Consider the following 23,605-nt stretch of genomic DNA (forward strand, 5'->3'; position numbering starts at 1 on the left):
CTATTTATAACGTTGACTGTCAAAAGAAAGCTTTGAGCAATTTTCTTGCCTCGAGTTCATCTTGAAAAATAGCAAACACTGGGAAGCCGGCTAAACATAAATGTAAAGCTGCAAGGTTGTTTATATGCTTAAGCTTACATGGATTTTTAGAGACACTTTAATACTTGTCTTTATGAATGAAAATTGTTGTCTCTGTAAATGTTTCACCGAATTATATTTCTTTTATTGATTGTTAGTAGTCTCTCTTGCAATTTTAATCGCTTTGGCGGTTGTTTTAAGTCGTCTATTAACAACGCATGCAGGAGTACTGAAAATGCCGCGCGTATCAAACGCTTTTAAACATTACACATAATAAAACCATTGACTAAAGATCATAATAAAAATAATAATACATTCTTTATTATGTTGTTCAAACATCCGACAACTTGCACTGCAAATTTGGGACTTGTCTAAAGTAAGAACCGCCTGGCTATATAGGTGATTTTGGAAATTTTATGAACGTTCTCGCTAAAAGCCCATTATATCCCTACATAACACATAGGAGCAGATTGTTCTGACTGAACAGTCTTGACATTATGGAATTCTCTTCATGAGAACGTTTTATGTGATCAATTCTTTAATTTCTTGCGCAAAGGAAGTGCGTGCTTCGATCATCCTGATTATTGAATGAATGCAATTTGCCTTGCAAAATTGTGAAAAACTGCATTCTGTCCAAGGTATGTAAGCTTACTAAAAAAAACGCTACATAGTACTGTGTACCTCAGCTGTGATGCATAAAAAGTATAAAAGGCTTGCTTACACATCACGAGATTTGTTGGCAAGATTTTGCAAAGCCAAACTTGTCGAACACAAAAAAATTCGGCTTCAGTTTTATTCATAAATTACAACGTGTAAATTGGCTGCCACCGAGGACTATCCTGTCTTATAACCAGACTTTATAGCATAAAATTAAATTTCGGAGCTGTCCTATTAACCTTATTAAATAAAGGTGGTGTAGGTGGGCCGTGGGTTATTTTGTTTCGGAAGAATTTGTTTTCCAGGCCAAATCTACTGTGATAAGAGCCATTATGCCTCTTGACTCATCGAAGATGATTGCTATTTTTTGGGTGTACATATAAGGCTATTAAATCGATGTAAGCTTTGTTTCACTCTTGGGCTGTTTGCAAATCATTTTTCTCGAAAATCAATAAGCCTTTCCCTCAAAAGTCACACTAATGTGTTTGATTTAAATCATAAATTCATTGATGGGAGCTTCGCCTTTGGCCCTGGCTAATTATGTATATTAACATAAAAATCAAGGGCCTCGATTCAAACAGCCAAAAATAAACCCCATGCTCATCACAAGACTCACTTGTATACAATGAAAGTTTACTACACCCGACCAGTTTTGGTGGTTAACATTCTTCTTTTTTTGACCGTTGAAGTGATCACTTGTTCCAAAGTAATCAACGCTTTCAAGTGATAGAATTAGTGGACCAATTCGTTCCAGAAAAGCTCTAAATCGCATTAATCATTCCTAAGCTTTCTTTGTAAAACGTGTGGTTTCGGTCATGCAGCGGTTCTTATTCACAGTTTCCATGGTCTCCTGAACACTTGGGAGCATGACTCCCTTGTATGTCCTAAATACGAAGAAAAAAACGGCTTGCAGATTACGAGTGTCGCTGCTTATGCAAGCGTGACTAACAAGTAATAAAAGCCTTTAGAGTAAGTGTTATTTACTGAAGAATTTCTTAAAAGATGTGAGTCTAGCCACATCCCTAAGTTCTTAAATGCCCCAGTTGGTCTAATTTCACAGTCTCCAATTAAACTATGATCAATGCTAACCGAGGTCAGTTGCTGCTTGGTACCAATCATTAGGAATTCTGTTTCATTGTCACTGAGTGGTAATTTATCATTGGTCATTCAATTACATATATCATCCAGACAGTTCCTAATGGCAGTGACACCTTTAAATTGCCCAGTACTTTTTTCTTGAAGAAGTTAAAGACACATACAACTGCGTGTTGTCGACATAGCTGTGAATCGTTGGAAGGTTCAGATCAAACAAATTGCTTGCATGGGTCGTGAAAAGCAATGGCCAAGGGCACGAGCCCTGTGGTACACTGCAGTTCAAATTTAAAATTCGAGATAGATTTCCTTGAACTTTGACATGGTGAGATATTCCATTAAGGTAGGATCGAAACCACTGAGGTGCCGTTGTGCATGTACCAAACTTTGAGTGGAGCCAACTGAGTAAAACATTGTGATTGACAGTATTAAATACCGCAGCAACGCTGTTTCTTCCTATACGATGACTGATTAGCAGGGTAAAGATTGTTCATGCAAATGTGAATATGAGTCTTGTTATAGATGGCTGCTGACTCAGCTTCAAAACAAATGGTAAGTTATTGAGTTTGGCCTTAGAGGCAAAGTTTTCGTATGGTTTGCATCGTATATAGCCGATCAATAACAGTGTTTCTTTTTATGGCACAATGTCTGATGACGCTGTTTAAAAATGGGGAGTCCATCAAGGTTGCTGTCTTGGATTTACGCAAACAAATGAATTGATGCTATTGGTTCGCATCTTCTGTGTATTTGAATGGTGAAGACACAGCTTCATCTCTGTTTTTGTGCCAGTGGTATTGACAGACAAGCTTTTGCACTTGTATGGAACTCTGCATCAAAGACATTAGGTCCTGAGCAGTGCAAGGTAATCATAAGCGTCACAATGAAAAAGCTGAATTCGTAGTCATTGGTAGACGCCAAAACTTGCTAACGCTAAAACTGCTTAAAGAAAGTGATCAGTTTCGACATGTGATAAACAAGGCGTATGAATAAAACATTACAAAAGGGCAAAACAGTTGTTGAGAAACTTCTTCTTCCCCAAGTTATAAAGGGGACATTAAATACCCAAAGAAAACTACTTGCCTGCCAGAATACTCCACGGTTTAATTTTATCCTCATGTTACTTCACCTATTACTTCATCTTCAGTCATTAAATATCCCTGACAATGGTAAATAGAGAATCACCCAGGCACAAATAACCTTTATAAACAATACTGAGAGATCCAAAACCCAAACGTACTTGTCAGCAGAAAACGTATCACACCTGGTGGACAAGGAAAAAATCGGATAACATTATGAATGTGTGGTGCATCTACAAGTTGACTAAGTGAAAAAACAGCCTCTAGAAGATTAACTACAAAAAAAACAAAAAGAAGCAGACATCCGTGGAACAAGTTCGAATGAAACAATTTCATGTAGAATATTTTACCCGCCTATACTAGGTTCATATTGTGCGCTCTGATAGGCAACCGACAAAGAACTGTCCACACTACCCGAAGCTGTTGGCATTGGTCTTTGACTCAAAACTTCCAACATTTGTTGCACTTTTCAACGTTGTCTGCTGAATGGTCGGTCAGAAAGGCTGAAACCAACAAAAGTAGTCCTGACTTTCAATGGGGCGAAACTTAAAAGGTACATTCACACAAGCTATAGCCTAAATGGTTGGAGCTTAACATGGTTTCGGTAGCATGAAGCACCTAGGTTGGAGTATCGCTACTCCTCTATATGGCGTGCTAGTCCACCATAGAAGTACTGTATGTCCCTGTTACTCATTTATTCATCTGGGTAGAAGAAAAGTGAATGGAGTACATTTTTTTGGAGTACATTTTTTTATGTCTAGCAGAAGAGGCACATTTTTAGGGTAGTTAATGGCAATTTAAGCTAAGTAGGTTCTTAATGAGGTTCTAAATTTCTATGAAGGAGATATAGTAGTTGGCTACCAGAATAAAATAAATAAACAAGAGTTACTGTGTTATGATAATTCTAATTAAACTATTTCAGAATGTATTATGTAGCCATATCTCATAACAAGAGTAGTAAAACGTAAAATAAATAAATAAAGTTAATAAAAAAAGTATTTCCTTTTAATATGAATTTGCAATCTCAAAGTCAAACGCCTTGGTTAAAACACTCACCGTAATTAAACTGTCATCACATGTAAGAATCTGCTGATCTTGCTTGGCTACACGTAATGTTTTGGGGTATGAAAATGAAAAATTTCTTCCAGCAGGTTCTTAAACCATCTTTAAGGAAAGAATGCGACTGCTAAGCTTCAATCCATACATACAAAACCAAAGTTCAAAGGGGGCACATTGTCAAACATTGGCCTTATTGCAAATAAATATGCGTCAAATGTTTGCATATTTTCACATTTTCTAAATATCCTAGACACTTCAATTTATCTTTTAATCCCATTCTTTGTACTAGGCCTGGCTAGGTCATTGTGAGGGAACGCTAATATGAGCTGTTTGTCATTCTGGTCGAAGCGGGCAGCCTGCATTCGCTAAAGGAGACTGAGAGGGCCATAAAAAATATTCTGTATTGCCCTCAGATGTATTTTGGCCAATGATCTCGCTTTAAGAACCGTGATATGCATTTTTTTTTGTTACTGGTCGAGACGTTTCCCTGCATTTTTGTCTAATTTTTGACATCTTTTCAGTTTAATTGCGATATTGTTTGGCCTTTTTGTGGCCCACATATTTGTGGGGGGGGGGATATACCACCTTAGTCGTCTGCCATTGTGGCTATCGTAGCGAATCAAAGCTCTACAATAACAAGATACAATTATCCAGATTTTTAAAATTCGTATATTGTGTAACCACAGTGTGTTGTTTTGTAGGTGTACCATACACCGGACGAATGCATCAGATCCGTGTTCACTTGCAGTGGCTGGGTTATCCAATCATAAACGATCCCATTTATAATCACACAGCATGGGGACCCCACAGAGGCAGAGGCGGAGTGTCAGTCGAGTTGGTTAAAAAGGTGATAAGTTTTTTAATGTAGCCTGAGGAAGGTTGTAGAGTTTTCAACCTCTTGACTCGTAAATGTTAGTTAGAATGTTAGATATTGATGCACGCAATTATTTAGCCATCACTTATTGCAAGTAACAAAAGAAAGCATGGAATATTGGACATTTCGACAAAAAGCGTATGACTTCCCTAGAGCAACTTGTTAGTCTCACTTGCGTAAGCAGCGAGGCTTATTTTTCGCCCGGGGGGGTACTCCCTTATATGGGCTATATAGGTACGTACAGCACCAAAGTGTATGGTTGTTTAGCCGTTTTGGTCTGAAATAGGTTATAAATTTCGACCATTTTGGTCTGAAATAGGGTATGGTTTGTGCACTCTCGTCTTGAATTGGGTATGTTTTTTTCAAGAAGCTACTTTTTCATCATTTGGCGATATGATGTCTACGCCAACCATGTACGTGCCGTAATAATGCGCTCCGATCACATGCCAGGCTCCAGGGCTTCATATCTGAAATAGGGTAAGGGCTTCAGGAAGCATGCAGCACACCCCCACCCAATTATGTGGAAATAACCCCCAGGGCCCAGTTGTTCGAAGGCCGATTAGCGCTAACCCAGGGTTAAATTTTAACCAGGGTCTCTTTACCTTTTCATCAAAAGCATTTTCTTGGACAATTTTCTCTATTCTTTTTAGAGTAGCCAATCATCAAATTGTTGACAAAAAGAATTAAAATGAATTTGCTTTTTGAGCTTTCATGTCTGAATTCAAATTTCGAACTAACCCTGGGTTATCTTAACCCAGCTTTGAACAACTCGGCCCAGGGTTTTTCGTCGTATTTTATACACAAATGTGTGCCAGACGTTCCTTGCAGAGACCATGGAAACTGGGACTAAGAATCGTTGCATGATCAAAGCTACACATCTTCAGGAAAGGTTGAATTTAGAGCTTTTCCGAAACGTGTCGGTCCACGAATTCTATCGCTTGAAAGTGTTGATTAGTTTGGAACAAGTGAACCAACGATCTCATGAAAGATATTAATTATCGTGGATGATGTGTGTAAAAAGTTTAGTTTTATCGTTTGTCTCACGTTTGTCACTTTGATATTGATTGCGACGTTTTGACTGCACACTGAAGGTCTTCACCAGCCGATTTACTGAACCTCGCTCATGTTTGGTGGGTTTTGATCCAAAGCATTGTTGGCCTTGTGAGAGCAAGACAATGATCCCTCAGCGGTCTGCTGTGGTAGAGATCGGTTGTAATGTTTGCAGGTCTTCACCAGGCGAAAGTGTTGATTTACTGTGTCTAACTATTTGTACCACCGTAGTTGCTAGTGATTGGTGTATCACCAACCTCACTCATGTTTGGTGGGTTTGATCCAAAGCATTTCTGGCATTGTGTGAGGAAGAAAATGAACTCTCAGTGGTCCGCTGTGGTAGAGATCAGTTGTCATGTCTGATTGTAGGCATCCACGCTTCAGGAATGCTTCTTTTCCTCAGAGGTAGCCGACGGTTTAGTGATGAAATTTTTCAATCGATCGTATAAGCACTTGACAACACCGCATTTAACTGATTGAAGGTGGTGTGAGTCATAAGGCAGGTACTGATCAGTGTGCCGAGGTTTTCTGTAAACACTTGTGAGGCATCCTTCTGAATCTTTTATGACCTATGGGTCAAGAAAGGGAATTGTGTTGTCATCCTCAGACTCCATTGTAAAACGGATGGTTGGTTGTTGAGAGTTGCGATGCTGTAGAAGGTCTTCGACGTTATTCCGTTTTAAGATGGTAAAAGTGTCGTCAACATAACGTTTCCAGGAGGCTATTCACATAAGACTTCATCCTAACAATATCAACAGGGACAGTAGAATTGAAATTCCTGAAGTGTGGATGCCTACCATCAGACAACATGACAACCGATCTCAACTACAGCGGACCGCTGAGGGATCATTTTCTTCCTCTCATAATGCCAACAATGCTTTGGATCAAAACCCACCAACCATGAGCGAGGATTGTGATGCACCAATCACTAACAACCTTGGTGGTACAAATAGTTTGACTCAGTAAATCGACACTATCACCTGATGAAGAGCTGCATTCTGCGGTTGAGAGGTCACGATCAATATCAAAGTGACAATCATGAGACAAATGATAAAACTTAACCCCTTATACCAAAGAAATGTTTTTCGTGTTTGATGTCAATTCGGAATGGTATATTCTTAGGATATCTGTCATTTTTTAGTCTCAACTTGCCCAATTTGTCTGTGAGTATAATGCAATGACCCAGTTGCATAAAAATTCACGGAAGTGTTCACCTAAGTCGGACAGTTACCAATATGTTATGTATACACATAACGGGTTTTGCAACTAACTGAGTACTCTCGTACATTTTAGGGAAAATTTATTTAGCCTAATTGATACAAGAGATGCCCCTTGAGCAGTTCAGATATCAACAGGGGTCCTGATTAACTAAAATTAAATACATGAGAATTAACAACCAAAAGTGAAAAGGCTCATTTACTTGAAAAATGACCTAAACAACAAAATTACAAAATGACAGTCCTCACCATCTCTTTGAATTTAGTTAAAGATTCGCAGTGCTTTGCTGAGGCCGGGAGCGGATTGTAGATCCATTTTCCCTGGTACGTAATTGATTTCTTTCTAATTTCAGTTCGCACAGCCGGAAGTACAACATTAAAATCACTGCTTCTCTTTTTACAAATATGGCTAACTGTGCTGTGCAATAGAAGAAAATTCTGTGTTTACGAGTCCATTAAGGTGGCTCAACTGGAGTTTTTAGCGGGGATACCTCCCAAGTTTGACCATTATCTACATCGGCATGAGTAAAGGTATGGGAAAAAGGTTACCATGACTGTATTATTTGAAGATGAAAATTCTTACGATCTGGGTTTTATTGCAATCGGAGTCGCCATGGCAACGTAGTGATGCCATTACGTTTTTTATTTATTTTTGTGTTTCTCTGTACCAGGAGTTTTTTTAAGAAGTCGCTTAAGGGAGTATGGACCTCAAAGTTTGAACAAATTCTATACTTTGCGAAGATCAATAAAGATGGCACCAGTAAGATAACCAAGGTCCGCATTTATTCTGATAAATTCCACTAGCTGTGTTAAAGTGCCTTTCATAGGACCTTTACAGAATCGGTACTGGTTCCCACTGAGCAGGTTATTTGACTCTAGGTAGTTTAAAAGTTGAGTGTGAACAGCCTTCTCTAGAACCTTAGTCTCCACAAACAATAAGATATAGGGCGATAATTATCCCTATCATCGTGCTTGCCTGCTATCTTCCAGTAATTTGGTGTCCATTCTGTGAGTAGAAACATGTTGATGAGCCTTGTCAAGGATATGGCTCTTTCTGCTGCACAGTCCTTTCGCCGATTTCCACAGTGTGCACTTTCTTAGTGGTGAAAACACAAAACCTGCGCCTACCAGTTTCAGCTTGAACTTCGGAGGAGTAAGGATATTAGCGATTGACATCGGGAACTTCTTTGTGCAGAAGATCAAACGCATTTGCACTGAACTTGCCACTTGTTCTAATCCACAGTCAGCCTCTATGTGCTCGGCTCTCTTTGACTCATTTTCTGCTCTAAGTGATGATGTCATGCGCTTAATCGCTAAATCAAGTAAGAAGTCTTGCTCCTTGGATCCCATGCCCATGCCCCTAGTCATTGAGTGGCTTGATGTGCTCTTGCCAGTGCTCACCAGGATGTTAAATCTGTCCTTAGAATCTGGTTGTTTCCCTGACAAGTGAAAACAAGCCGACGTTCACCCAAAGCTAAAGAAACCGAGAGCCGAGGTGAAATTTAACAACCTATGATCAATCAGTAACCTTTCGTTTGTATCTAAACTAGCTGAGCCAGCTGTTTTCAGTCAACTCATGACTATCTAACCCTGCTTGAGCTCTATTCTAAACCCCGTCCTCGTACCATGAATTTCATAGCACCAAAACCCCACTACTGTGGGTCACCAATGACATCTTGCTCAATATGAACCGGCAGCAAGTCACTCTCCTGGTAGTACATGACCTCAGTACAGCCTTTGGTACCGTCGACCACGCGATTCTACTCGACCGTCTACACACCCACTTTGGCATCTCGGGACATGCGCACTTCTGGTTCAAGTGCTACTTGCACCACAGATTCCAATCCATATCTATTCACGGCGGAACATCGGAAAGGTTTGAGGTAAACTATGGCGTTCCACAAGGATCTTGTCTCAGTCTCCTCATGTTTGTCCTCTACAAAAGCAAGCTGTTCACGATCATCGAACGTCATCTACCTGATGTCCATGCATATGCCTATGACACACAGGTGTTCATCTCCTTCAATGCCAACTCCAGTGAGGAGCAATCAGCAGGTCAGAGATTGTATGCTATCTGACAGGCTTAAACTAAAAGACGATGAAACAGAATTCATCATCAATGGAATGAGACAGCAATTGACGACAGTTAATATTGACTCTGTGAGTCGGTGACAGTAGAACTACATCAGCTAACGAAGTAGAGAACCTTCGTACCTGGTTTGATCGACAGTTAAAGGTAAACACACATTAGTAACATTTGTAAAGCCGCTTTTTTTCACTTATATAACATAAGAAGAATTAGCAACTTTCTCAGTCTTGATTGTACTCATATTTTGGTCAATGTGTTTGTAACGAGTCACTTGGATTATTTCAACTGCCTCTCTTATGGCTTGGCTAACAAACTGATGCACAAGCTCCAACAAGTTCAGAATGCAGCGGCCAGGCTGATTTGCAATAATGGATGCTTCGATCATATCACTCCCACCTTATTTAGCCTCCACTGGCTACCAATTAGATACAGAATTCAATTTAAATTTTACTTTTTACCTATAAAGCCTTAAATAGACTCGCTGTCGTATATATTACAGAGTTATTAAAACTTGAAACTATTCCTCGATACAATCTAAGGTCTTCTGATGACAAACTATTTCTTCAGCATCCCAATATTAGAACTCTCGCTACTTTTGGTGACCATTTATTTACTACCCCGGCACCAAAGCTATGGAATGATCTACCTGTGGTTATCTGTGGTTATCCGCCATGCCATTAATGTCGCCGCTTTTAAACGGCTCCTGAAAACCCATCTATTTGGGAAAGAGTATAGCTGCTAGTAATTTATTCTCATTTTATTGCTGAGAGGAATCTGACACCCTATTCTTCGTTTCCTTATTTTTACTGTGAGCTATTATTTGCAAATTCATGTACATATAATATTCATCTTTTTATTTGTATTTTTTCGCATACTGTAATATACAAAATAATGTGTTATTGTAATCAGTCTAGTGTAATGCACATGTGACCATATCTTTATGTAACATGCTTACAATAAGTCATTAAATTATTACTATTATAGGATTCAATCTTTAACCCGCCAAGGGCAAGCGAGGAATTTGTAATGTACAGGTTTTTGACGTATTTAGAAGGCAAATTTGAACAGTTAAATGCAACAAGGGTGTCTGAAGGGTCTTCCTTCGTGTCTGCCTCATAGATTTCAGCAAAGCTTTTGACCATATTGATCACAATTTACTGGTCTCCAAACTTGTTAGTCTTGGTGTTCATGGTTTCTCGATAAGGTGGATTGTGCCTTTCTTAGTGATTGTCACCAAGCTGTTGAACTTGGTAAAACCATCTCCGAGTGGTTGTCAGTCCATGCGGGCATCCCTCAGGGAATTAAACTTAGGCTTATTCTGTTCCTATTTATGGTCAATGATTTAGCTTTACAATCTTCCATACGCTCCAGCCACTGGAAGTATGTTGATGACCTAACAATATCAGAGGTTGTCACTGCGGGTTTATAGGAAGTAAAAGTTTTATCAAGGTTTGCGTAGGTGAACCTGAACCTGTGGAAGGATCATTACCGATATAAATCCGAATGGTCATTAACCACTGAAACCAAAGTGAACTGTCCAACAAATCTTTAGGGGTCGGCATAGGCATGTTTGCTGTGTGTTGTTAAATTGTGGATAGGTTCCTTCCACCAGCCATGCCACTATGTCATGATTTTATATCACTCTGAACGTTAAAGGCTGAGAAGGTGTTATGTATGCAAACAGCATCATAAGCAAAAAACCAAATGAAAAGACAACTTTTAATGGTGGATCTCTTGGCTCACATATCAATGACGAACACAGCCAGCTGTGATAAGAAGTGTGAATTGCAGAATTCAGTGAATCGTTGAATATTTAAATGCAAATGGCGCTCTTGGGTTCTCCCAGGAGCATGCTGTCTGAGTGTCGGATTTTATTGAACACACATGAATTTTAGTGATTGTGCGGTATTAAGGTGTCACGGCGTGTTGTATATTATACATTATCGCCATGTGCCTTGAAGGGCAGCAGCATCGGACGCGCATTCTCTATTGAAACACGAATGCAAAGGCTAAAAATTAATATTTTCCTACACCCAGATATCATTAATACGAGACATTGTCGGTCCTTGCTGAAACAGTGAACGAAAACTTATCAAATCTCGGCCTCAGATCAGGCAAGGCTACCCGCTGAATTTACGCATATTAATACGAAGAGGAACAGAAACTAAGTAATGGCAAGTGAAGCGGGAATAGCTCAGATTTGTAATCTCCGACACTTGTGTCGGCGAGTTGTAGTTGCAAGAAGCATTATCTAAGCGGATCTGTCGTGCCTAAGTTGCTTGGAACAGTATGTCATAGAGGGTGATAACCCCGTCTGTGGCTCAGCCGGCCAATTACAATGTGCTTTTTAAGAGTCGGGTTGTTCGGGAATGCAGCCCGGTATGGTAAACTCCATCTAAAGCTAAATACTTACCTGAGACCGATAGCGAGCAAGTACCGTGAGAGAAAGATGAAAAGAACTTTGAAAAGAGAGTTAAAAAGTATGTTAAACCGTTTGAAGGGAAACGAATGGACGCCCTTTGAGATTCAGCGAGATGTTTATGGCAGTCCGGGGCTTGCGGATCTGAATAGACCACGATCTCGGGCCCTTCACTCTCGACCGTCACCCTTCTCTTGGACGCGAGTTAACGTCGCTTGGGACTTTCCCGACTTGGGCTCGACCGAGATGGATGCAGCACATGCCTCTTGTGGCTAGGGTCCCGTCTCTCTGGCTGGTTGATGGATGTGGTGGATTGGACGTGCGCGAGTCTTACGGTGCTTGAAATCCAGAGGCAGAATGCAAGTGAAGACAGCTGAGGCGAGATTCTGACTCTTCTAGCCGGACGCATCACGGACCAACCTATTCTACGGTTAGGAAGGTAAGAGGAAGAGCGTATCTGTTGGGACCCGAAAGATGGTGAACTATGCCTGAATAGGGTGAAGCCAGAGAAAACTCCGGTGGAGGCTTGAACGATTCTGACATGCAAATTGATCGCCAAATTTGTTTATTGGGGCGAAAGACTAATCAAACTGTCTAGTAGCTTATCAGACCCCACAATAGGTATTGGTTGCTGAATGCAGGATGGTTGCCATGGCAGTTGGAATCCGCTCAGGAGTGTGTAACAACTTACCTGCCGAAGCAACTAGCCCTGAAAATGGATGGCTGTCAAGCATCACACTTATACTTTGCTGTCAAGGTGGGTGTCATCGGCAAATCATTCGCATAGATGTTAAGAAGCAACGTCCTCAAAACACTTCCTTGCAGGATACCACTTGTCAGTGGCAAAGCATACGGGGTGTGGAATTAATACGCACAACCTAAATAGCTAGTTAACCATGTAAGAGTTGATGTAGAAGCACCAATATCCTGTAGCTTATCTAGAAGGATACTGTGGTAGATGCTGTCTATCGCCTTTCTTATGTCCAAAAGAACAACAGCACTAGTTTTCGTTTGATCAATCGCCCCCAGAATGGCATCAGTTGTGTGTATCAACGAAGTTTCGGTTGAGTGTCATTTCTTGTTTCCTCTCTGGTTTGTTGGCAATGGTTTGTTTGTCACTAAATAAGGCATGAATTGATTAAGTGCAATTCGTTAGACAATAAGACCTTAGACAATATTGGCAGTAGTGATACCGGGCGATTATTGTCCGGCTTCTCATGGTCAACTTGAAGGGAATGACTGTAATTCAGAAACACTTGTGGAGGGTGTTGCATTCGTTATTTTAATTTTTTTTTTGATATTTTAATGAATTTTTGTTATGTTATGTATTACATTTTTTTACACACTGACCTATGAATACGTAGGAAAAATACAAAAAAAGGAAAAGAAAACTAAACATATATATATCGCAGACTCACACACAATTACATACCGAAAGAAACACACCATAGTACCTTTTTCTCTATTTACATGCAAAAAAAATAATAAAGGTTGATAATAAATGAAGTAAGCGGCGAAAGGATCGTATGCTAATCAGATTTATTCGTTCGTTATGGCCTGCACCTCCTCGGTAGTAAGTGAAATTCCAACAGCAGAAATCGTAGTACCAAGGTACTCAACTTCATCAAGCATGAAAGAAAACATGTCAGGAATTATTAGTGTCAGCCCACATTCCTGTCAACACTGTGATACACAATGAAATCCAGATGGATCTCATCAGTTTCTGCTGAAACTAGAATGTCACCTATGCGGACACAGCAGCCAGAAAGATCTTTAAGGACGTTTTCAATGGTGCGTTAAAAGATATACACAGCACTGCTGACTCTAAAAGTCAGGCGTTTGTATTGGTATGTAAAGTCAAATAAGTGTTAATATTGTGGTGTACTTTCTCCTTTCTGCCGTGCGCTCCAGTTGATAATAGACCATTTTACCGATTAATTCGATTTAAGGAGTATTATAGGATGCCCAGGGGGCATGAGCACATTTCGTTTGTATTTTCGAGCGCTTTTCGGGACATTTTTTCTTAAAGTTTTCTTAGAATAAGATTGTAATGGGAAAAAAGATCCTTGTGCCCTGTTTGGATGTAATAATGATCGTCTTCGTTCTTCATCGGGTTCGTTCGCATTGTAATTGCGGTATTTTGTCCCTCTGCATTAAAAAAAGAATTAAATACAGAGGCAGTGAAAAAAACACCGCAATTACAGCTGTCTGTACAATGTAGGTAGTCGTTGTAGCCTCGACGGCCTCTTCTTCACTGGGCAAAGCGATGTTCTCTCTGCTGCAGGATTTCTTGCCCCAGAAACGCCTGATACTCAGGCGACTTTGTTGCTCGTCCTGAATTTCAATTCGGTGTTCGGTTGTTGCTCTAGAAGAGTTCTTCCCGGCGAGAATTTGCGTCCACTTTATTAATGCAGAGTTGTTGTGTTTGGTTTTCTGGGTCAGTGGCATTGAAGGAAATTGCCTGTGATTCACCGATGGTATAAAAATTTCTTTCACAGACGATGAATAACACATCAGGCCTTGAACTTGAATGAAACACAACAGTTCACCATGAACCGGAAATACATATGGCGTGCAGTCACACTGGATGCAGATACCAACCGGAAATGACCGATATACATATATGGCCCAAACGAGTTTGCATGCAGCTGAGACCACGCACGGCTAACGCGATATTCTGGCGCTTAGTGCGCGACGAGATTATAAACTCGCTTTGCGAGAATTATTGTTAGTGTTATTATCATTGTATTCCATCACCCGATAGAGTAATCAGCAATTATAAAATTGGCTCCTATGAGGGGACATACTCTGGAACATTTAAGGGCGCAAAAAAAGTACAGAAAGAACTAGGCGGGAACGGACCAGGGGTGGGAGGAGGAATAAGGTTTGTTTGTCTTACACTGGTTCTACTGCTCCCCCCACCCACCCACCCAGAATTGCACTCTCTGACGATGATGCCTACTTATTTTCAGCACTAAAGAAAACTTAGTAAAGCGAGACGGTACTAGAGTCTTTGAAGATCGACGTTGCATGCGCAAGTTTAGACCGTGGTGGGGCGCCCTTACTTGTTCTTTATACTTGTTTTATACAGCATATTACAAAAGCATTGCACAACGCCTCAGCATATTTCCCAAACTGACAGAAAGCAGTTCAAAAAGGGTTAGGAGAAAAAGTGTCGAAGTAAAACCAACACCCCAAAAAACAGCACTTAGTACAGGGATGAAAGGGGGTACCACGGACTTAAAGTTACGAAGATATGATCGAGGGTCTTCGACTTACTGATTTAATGCAACTTCCATAAGTCATGGGACAAAAGTAGCTGACACACTAGTCTAAAACAGGTGCTTTTATGAACAAGTTCTTTTATTTATTATTTCATTCCCAAAATCAATGTTGTTTGAAGTAAAAGAAAGACTCAAGGGTCTAAAATACCACATCGATTTTGGGGGAAGGGGTTGGGGGTACGCAGGGGATCGTGTAAGGTATGCCCATTTTGTAAAAAGTGGCCATTTTACAAAAGCGTGTCGACATTTTTTTTCCTCATTGTCTGAATGCAAAATTGTGCTTCTGCACACATGTTGAGCGCTGTATGAGAATTATATTAACTGAAATTAAAGGAATCAATGACAATTATGTTATTGGTGGTGGGTGTGACATTGACCTATTCACGACCAAATTATTGGGCTAATTCGAATCATGTGATGACGTAAGAAAAGGGCGGCGATATGGTTTACAAGCAAACTATTGACGCTGAAACTCAAGCATATGTACAACTTTTTTTGAATTGCAAGGTTATGTGCACTAAAAATATTTTGAATAAAATGAACATTTCTCGTTCTTCACTTTATTCGATTGTTAAGGTACAAATAATCACGGGTAGGGTAAGGATTGACACTTAGTGGGGATAGTCACTGTCCGGTCACGGAAATATTGAACCTCATAAAGGAGCGGCCGTCACTGCGTTCAAGACCGAAACTACGGAAAAGGGAAAGTAAATTCATGGCCAATTTAATATAAACCAAAGGACAGCGTACCAAATATTGAAAGTGTTCACGGAAACAATTACTTTCAATCCCACCACGCGAAATCCCATGTGACTTGATAACGCAACGCAAATAGCGTGACGTGAGCGCATATGTCTGTGTATTTGGAATATATTCTCAAGCGAAACCCTGTTTTAGTCTGTTGTCGGCAAGAAAAATGAAAGAAGAGCTTTGAAACATGAACTGGTCTTTGACTTTCAATGAAAGCGATAGCTCAAACTGAGGAAAGCACTGCTTCCTTCTTGTTACAACGGTTAATTTGCCACGTTTCGTAACATTATTCTGTTATGACCTCTTATTATATGACTGTTGCTTGTAGCCGATAAAACGCGCGCTCTGATTGGCTAGCTGCTAGGGCATTATTCTCCTGTAATGCCCACGGGCCATTACGGATTATACAAATTAGCAAAACAAACCAAAGTTCATCCAAAGGCTGCATTTGTTTCATTTAGGTCAATTTTGCGACAAAATACAATGAGTGAGGATGAACACTCGGATAGCGAGTTCTATTACCCTGACGAGCTTGAATCTCATGAGGAAAACGGTGAAGCCACAGCGTTATCTGGTTTCGAACAACTTTACGAAAACAGCCGAGAAGAAATTGAGAGTTTCGTAAAAGAGCAAAAAAGTGAAAACACGACCAGGAAAACTTTCAGTGACTTGAAAACATTTCAGCGTTATTTTTCTTCAGTAAACAAGGGAAACGTAGAACTTTTGGATTTAGCTGCTGGTGACCTTGACCACTTATTAGCGAAGTTTTTCAAAAATGTCCGCAAAATAATTACGACGAGTATAAACCTGACACGCTGTCTGGTTTACAACCGAAGCATTCAGAGGTTCCTTTTCGATGGCAAATCTCCATTCAACATTCTCACTTCGGCTTGTTGATAAGGAATTTGAAGAACGATAAAGAGGATTGAAATGAATACTTTGAACGCGGTGCATCCGTTGCATGTATTTTCATTTATAAAGCTTACCAAGACGCCGTTTGAAGCACTTTGATTGAAGTATGGATGTTGATCTTCGAGAATGTCAATGATTTTTTCCTTGCCAAGCTGTATTGTAATCATTTGTTCCGAAAATAAATCAGCTATGTTTTCTTCAAAAAACGTTCTTATTTACACCACATCGCTGCAATTTTTACTCACCAAGAATACGTCTTGTGAAGCACTTTCCACCTAGTGCAATCTTGTCTTTCCTTTCGTGAGGAATTAGCGTATGAAAACGAAACATTTTCCAGCGTACTGTCGTCACCGATCACGTGTCAATTCTTGCTCTCCTTGTCATCAAGTTTACTTCTTGGCGAAAATAATTGGGGTTTGGCCGATGACAAAAATTGGTGTGTCTATCTTAAAAACGATTTCTTTGGCATTATGTGAGTTATGAGCTGGAAAATGAACTAGTTGTCCATCCAACACCAGGCTGTAAAGAAGTTGAGATTTTGGGCGTCACCTTCCAATGTGACAGCAAATTTTCAGTGCACGTGAAGAACAAACTTATTAAAGCTAACAAATCCCTACATATCCTTAGAACGCTGCGCAAAGAAGGGTACAATCAGTCAGAAATAGACCTTCTCTTTAATACTATAGTTCTACATAATATTAATTACGCTTTATCTGTCTACAATGTTTCTTAGACCGCTGTTTTAAAAGGAAATATACGTCTAAGCCTTCAAGTGTTTATGATTTCTTAGAGAAGCAAAACCGTAAAATTTTCAGAAAAGTTTCCAATGCCAAAGGACATCCACTTTTATCTATTATGCCTCGTGTTAAACCCTCCAGCTACAATCTTAGGAAAGAAACTTGTTTTAAACCTAAGATTAACACTTTGCGCTTTAAAAACTCTTTTATTAATCGTTTAGTTTTTAAATATGAATTAGCTATGTAATATACTAGATATATATACCGGTATATATTTTTTAATTCTTACTTTTTAACTTTTTAAAATTTCTTACACTTACTTGTAACAAAAGATATGTATTTTTATCTCTTGATGAATAAAGACTTTATTATTAATATATTATTATTAACACCAATAAAAAGTCATGCCACTGAACAAATGGCAGACAATCATCTAAACAAGTACATTGCTAACCTGTTCTAACGTGTTCGACTTCTACCCACGCCAAACGTTTGGATGTGAGGTTTGAAAAGGTGTTGGCTGGCCCAACACTTATGGGCTCCTGTATTGTCCACGTCCTTTCACTAATAGGTCTCGATGGCACGATGTCAAAAATAGTGCATGTCTCCTCCGTTACTCTGTAGTACTTCATTCGCTTAAGTTAACCATTCACCAGAACTATTTTCATTATACCTTGGTGTTCCTATCATTTTTCCACTATTGAGATTACTTGTGAAAGCATTGCATCAGCAGCAACGGCAGTGAGCACAACAGAAATGATTTTCTCTCGACCCCACAGGGTATCAGGGACCTGCGCAGACTCGTACCCAGTCGCCATTTAAGTGTTTTTTGGGGTGAGAGAAGATTGGGGATTAGGTTGAGACGCGCGCGCGCTATTTTTCCTTCTTCCCTTCCATGAGACCCCGCGCCCGCCTCAACCTAATCTCCCATCTTCTCTCACCCCAAAAAACACTTAAATAGCGACTGGGTACGAGTCTGGGATCTGTGCGAGAATACAAAATTAAGTAATGGCATACGTTTCGTTCATTTTATTGTATGTAAACTACAAATCACGACGAAAATTTATAAATTGTTATTCATAAACAAACAACTTATCCCGTGGAGAAACTTCATAAAGCAAAAATTTAGCAGCGTCAAGAATCAAGCCGGAAAACATAGATCAATATTTCAGACAATTGTCTAAAACGAGTGCTTTTATCAACAATTTCATTCATATATTATTTCGTTCTATTTGAACGCCGTAAACCCCCTCCCTCCAAAAACAATGTTGTTTGAAGTAAATGAAAGACAAGAGGGTCTAAAATACAACATTGATTTTTGGGGCAGGGGGTTTGGACATACAGGAGATAATAGGTATGTCCACTGTGTAAAAGGGCCCATTTTTAGATCCTAACAAGCTAAAAGCTATCTACACACTGCCTTTCCGCTTAACCAAGGATATTAAATTATGTATGTTCAAGTAAAGTATAAGGCACTATTTTTTACCGTACGGCAGCTAGTTACATATGATGAAAATTTCTAACTCCCCGCTTTGCGTTCCTTGTAACTCTTAAGAAACACTTCCCCATATCCTAGTCAATTGTACTGAAATTAACAGGTTCTGGGCAAACATAATCTCCTGGTGGAATGATCAAAGCGGAGACGGTTACCTTGCACATGAATTAAGCATACTCTATGGCTACAATCCAGGAGACAAAACAACTCTAATTTTCAATTATTTCATTCTCCTGGGAAAGAGACATATTAGATTCGAACAGAAAATCCCGAACATTGACCTCTTTTTGACTTTGTTAAAGGCAAGTTAATTGATGGAAACCTCTCCTGTGCTGGCAATAAGTTTTAAATATATAATCATCATGGTTATTTTGTGTAAAGTTAGGTTACTTTTCTTTTTTTTTGACTGTTGCTAGTAGAGTAATTTTTTTAATCATCTATTCACTGCTTTGCAATACATTGTGGTACTGTGTACTGTTCGCAGTAAAGTTTTTGAAGCGAAAAAGGGCCCATTTAAGAGAAGTATGTCAACACGTTTGTCCCTCATTGTATGTATACCCTTAAATGTTACATCTGATTTATGCAACTAGGCACTTGCATCCCATAACCGATTTTTGTAGTACAGATAATGGAGTGTTTTCACGGCGGCCAATTTGGTGTTCCAAGTCAATCCTGTGGGGGTTGGACTCTTTCCTTACGTATAAACTTTCTTTTGTAGATGCTGACCAGGTGAGTGAAAACTCTCTGTAAAAATGATAGGAAAAAATTTAGGCCTGCGTCTTTTTATTAATTATACAAAAATAAGATGTACGGAATCGAACAAGCCCAAACCAAGTACCAAAGTATTCTTTTAATCTATTTTTAAGGTGATGTCTGAGTTAACAGAGAAGCTTGACAGAAACAAAACGGATGCTATTGCACGGATGGCCAGCCAAGAGAAAGACAGTGGAACGTTATCATCCGATAGCGAGGAAAATAGTAACTGTAACCAGTATCATGATAAAGATTGTAGCGAGTGTCATATCATACGCAGTGACCCTACACGTAGTGAACTAACTATGTTTCTCCATGCACTCTCTTACAAAGTAAGTATTATTTATGATATTGCTGTATTATCATAAGCGCAAATATACCTAGAATGGAATAGCAGGTAGGTTTGCATAAGTCTAAACAACGGGAAGCAATTTCTTGGTGTTAATTGCTTTCATGGATTTTTCTCCTACTCATGACACAGTGTACTTTTAATTCCTGCCTGGCGTATTTGATGGCCTCTCGGAATTTAAAAATAGAGACAAGCACATCAAATAAACTATGAATCTTTCAAACTAAAGAAGGTTTCTTTTGATAAAACGCTCTATAAATGGGGGATAAAAATGCTTTTCCTTATACAAATTAAATCAGGTTTTACATTACTTTCATTCATCGTTAATAACAGGTGCCAAGCGTTTATTGATTTTAATATATATACATTTTTAAGCGAGGAGACGGAAGCTAAAAATTCAGCCCTGCTTTATCCTTTTTTTTTTCTTTTTATACTTTTTGGTTGTTCCTTAATATTACTTTGTAGACATGGTTCAAGGAAGGCCACTGATAGAGTTTCTTTCCTATCAACGCCATTCGATGGTGCAAAGTAAGATTTCCCGAATCCAAAAATTGTTTAGTTTTTAACGTGTTCTGTTTTATCCCTAACTAAGAACTAGTAATAGAACTACGTTACAAATTTCATTTTTAGTAGCTCGACTCAGTATTTTTGTAGGCACAGCTTCCGCCTTTGAGCCTACTTCACCTAACCAGTTCGATTGTCATTATACATTCAGCATAACACATAGATCGAACTACAATAGAACCTCCTTTAAACGGCCACCTATTAGACGTCCTTCCTCTATTAAATGGACAGCAATAAAAAAGAATTGTAAATGAAACCTCTATTAAGCGGGCACCTCCTTCACGTGGCCGCGGACACCTTTTAGCCATTCCGACGAGAGTGCTATCTTTGTCACCTCTATTAAGCGGCCACCAAGCGCTTGATATAAATAATGTGGCTTTACTTTTAAAATGATACAATGATATATTGATTTACCCCTCAAAAACTTAACTAAATACTTAACTGATTTTAAAACAAAAAGAGAAAATTATAAGTCAAGTTCGATCATAGTACTGGAACAAATTCTTAGCCATACGTCTGCATACGTCTGTTTAAAGATCTTTCCTATAATCCGCCTTAGGAGCCTGCATGAACTGTCACAGACGTAGCCATCTGCCTTACGACACTTTCCTCGCCGAAAAACCAAAGAAACAATTCAGTTTGGAAAAACAGTAAAAGAAACTTGACAGCAGTTGTATTTAATTTTGTGGCGGCACTACAAGAACAAGATAATTTTAAAACATAACAAATGAAAAAAGGCTTCAGTTGTTGGCAAACAAATTTCTAGATGCTGCATAAGTTTTCACGCATATATTCATCTGTCAAAATTTTGACAGCGAGAGAGACTAGGTTGCTCCTGAAGTGCGACCAAAAAAAATCACCAAGCAAAAAGCAAATCCTTAGAAAATTTTTTCCAAAAATTTTGTCTCCAATATAGATTTTTACTCGAGCAACTCCGTAGGTTGCCCCAAAAATGGTTAATTTTGCGCCAAAAACGAAACGCAGTGTCATGTCTGGGCTCCCTTCCCTACCCTACTGAGGTTTTTCACCCGTACTCCCCAGAGTGTGTGCGGTAAGGCGTAGACTGACGTCAGAACCGAGTTGTTTGGCATCGATAGGTTTTTAATACCCGTGTATAATGCGCACTTTTTTTCCCTGAAATCGACCTTCAAATTTATGATGCGTATTATACACGGATTCCATTGTTTGGTCAAGAAAACAAAAGAAGACAAAAACTTTGCAGTAATTGGTGTTTAATAAACGCAGTAAAGTAAACTACCAATGAACTGTTTTCAATTTCGATCCATGAATAAATTAAAATGCCTATTTAAGAAACAGCTGATCGAGGAAAACAACATGTCAGATTGTCACTATAGCGATCATGGCTACGAAACTTACCACTGTGAAACGTCAAAGTTACACTGTGTCCGACAAGTTAAGAATAATCCAGTTTGCAGAGCAACATGGCAATCGTGCTGCCGAGCGTGAGTTTGGTGTTTCCGAGAGTAATGTCAGACTCTGGCGGAAAAGTAAAGAAAACCTCGAGAAGATGCCTCGACTGAAGCGTGCTAACCGCGGAAAGAAAGCTGCATGGCCGGAGTTGGAGGTCGATCTGCTGGCTTGGATTACCGAGAAAAGAAATAACGGTCTTGCCATTCTATCATCCATTGTGCTACTGAAAGCCCTCGAACTAGCCAAGAACGAGAAGTACGGAATTCCTGAAGGACATTTCAAAGCTGGCAATCACTGGTGTCAGCGCTTCATGAAGAGGAACGGTCTGTCACTTCAACAGAAAACAACATTAGCACAACGTCTTCCAGATGATTACGAGGAGAAGATAATCCGATTTCATCGCTACATCATTGATCGCCGTAAAGAACACAACTTCCCACTGCATCTCATCGCTAACATGAACGAAACTCCATTGACCTTCGACATGCCACCGAACTGTACTGTAAACAACACCGGCGAGAAAACCATCAAAATACGTACCAGGGGGAATGAGAAGAATCGAGTAACAGTTGTGTTGGCGTGCTGCGGCGATGGATCAAAACTGAAACCGATGTTAATCTTCAAGAGGAAAACCATCCCTAAGATCAACAACAAGCATGGAGTCGTTGTTTCAGCCAAACAGAAAGGATGGATGGATTCAGAGCAGATGAAAGTGTGGATCGAAAAAGTATGGTGTGCACGGATCGGTGGCCTGGGGAGAAGAAAGAGCTTGCTTGTTTACGACTCATTTGAAGCTCACGTGACAGATACTGTGAAAACGTCCTTCAAACGCGAGAACACTGAACTTGCTGTTATTCCTGGCGGGTTAACCTCCCTTCTCCAACCGCTCGATGTATCTTTAAACAAACCGTTTAAAGATGGAGTCCGAAAGCGGTGGATGCAGTGGATGGCTGACGGAACTCACGAATTTACCGCCACTGGACGACAAAAGAAGGCTTCGGAGGAACTGATCTGTTCGTGGATTTCGCAAGCGTGGAATGCCATTCCATCAGAAATGATCGCTGCCTCTTTCTGAAGTGTGGCATCACAAACAATTTGGATAGATCAGAAGATGAACTGGTTTACAATTCAACCGAGAACACTCACGAACTTGATGATTCAAGCATCGAAAACCTATTTGAATCAGACTCTGAGTCAGAATTTGAAGGTTTCGCTGTTTAGGAATGCGTTGTTTAAAGACACTGAACATTTTACTTGAATCGAATGCAATACTCAAGCTACCAGCAGAGCTGTGAGGAGAAATACCGGTACTGTTTATGAATTGCTGTTATTTATGAATTTAAGTATACTAGGTAATAGGGACTTCAAGTTACAAGATTTGTAAAACGTTTGACTTTTATTAAATAGAAAGGCGTGTAAATAGGTGCTCGGTGCATGCGATATTTGTAGTTTAAGTAAGTAAGTAAGTAAACATGTAAGCATGTCATTAATGAACTCCCAGCTCTTGTTAATTAAATGGAAACATAGAAGTTTTAATTCTTGGTGTTTATCTTGAAATCTTTTTTTTTAGAATAACGTGGTCAAAAATTAGGGTGCCTATTATCACGGGCGCGCATTATACACGGGTAAATACGGTATGGGGTTCCGCTCCTCTTTTGAGCGACTATTTGCCGGTACTCCAAAGTTGGCGAAGCTCCCATTAAGTCTATGGAAAGCGAG

General features: G+C 39.6%; 1 protein-coding gene, 1 non-coding gene and 1 pseudogene across 2 annotated transcripts in view; all 3 read left to right on the plus strand.

The window, feature by feature from the left end:
- The window catches only part of LOC140927963 (pseudouridylate synthase RPUSD2-like), a 122,835-nt gene that overhangs the window by 84,865 nt on the left and 14,365 nt on the right, over positions 1 to 23,605 (plus strand). The window contains exons 11-12 of the mRNA XM_073377669.1: positions 4,664 to 4,809; positions 19,656 to 19,874. Coding sequence (XP_073233770.1) covers positions 4,664 to 4,809; positions 19,656 to 19,874 — 365 coding nt within the window. The remainder of the gene's footprint in view (positions 1 to 4,663; positions 4,810 to 19,655; positions 19,875 to 23,605) is intronic.
- On the plus strand, positions 10,907 to 11,059 carry LOC140929181 (5.8S ribosomal RNA). Its single transcript, XR_012164699.1, has one exon. It is a non-coding gene; the product is annotated as a 5.8S ribosomal RNA (ribosomal RNA).
- Positions 16,129 to 17,652, plus strand: LOC140927589 (uncharacterized; annotated as a pseudogene).

The sequence above is a fragment of the Porites lutea genome, chromosome 2, assembly GCF_958299795.1.
Source record: "Porites lutea chromosome 2, jaPorLute2.1, whole genome shotgun sequence".
Classification (NCBI taxonomy): domain Eukaryota; kingdom Metazoa; phylum Cnidaria; class Anthozoa; order Scleractinia; family Poritidae; genus Porites; species Porites lutea.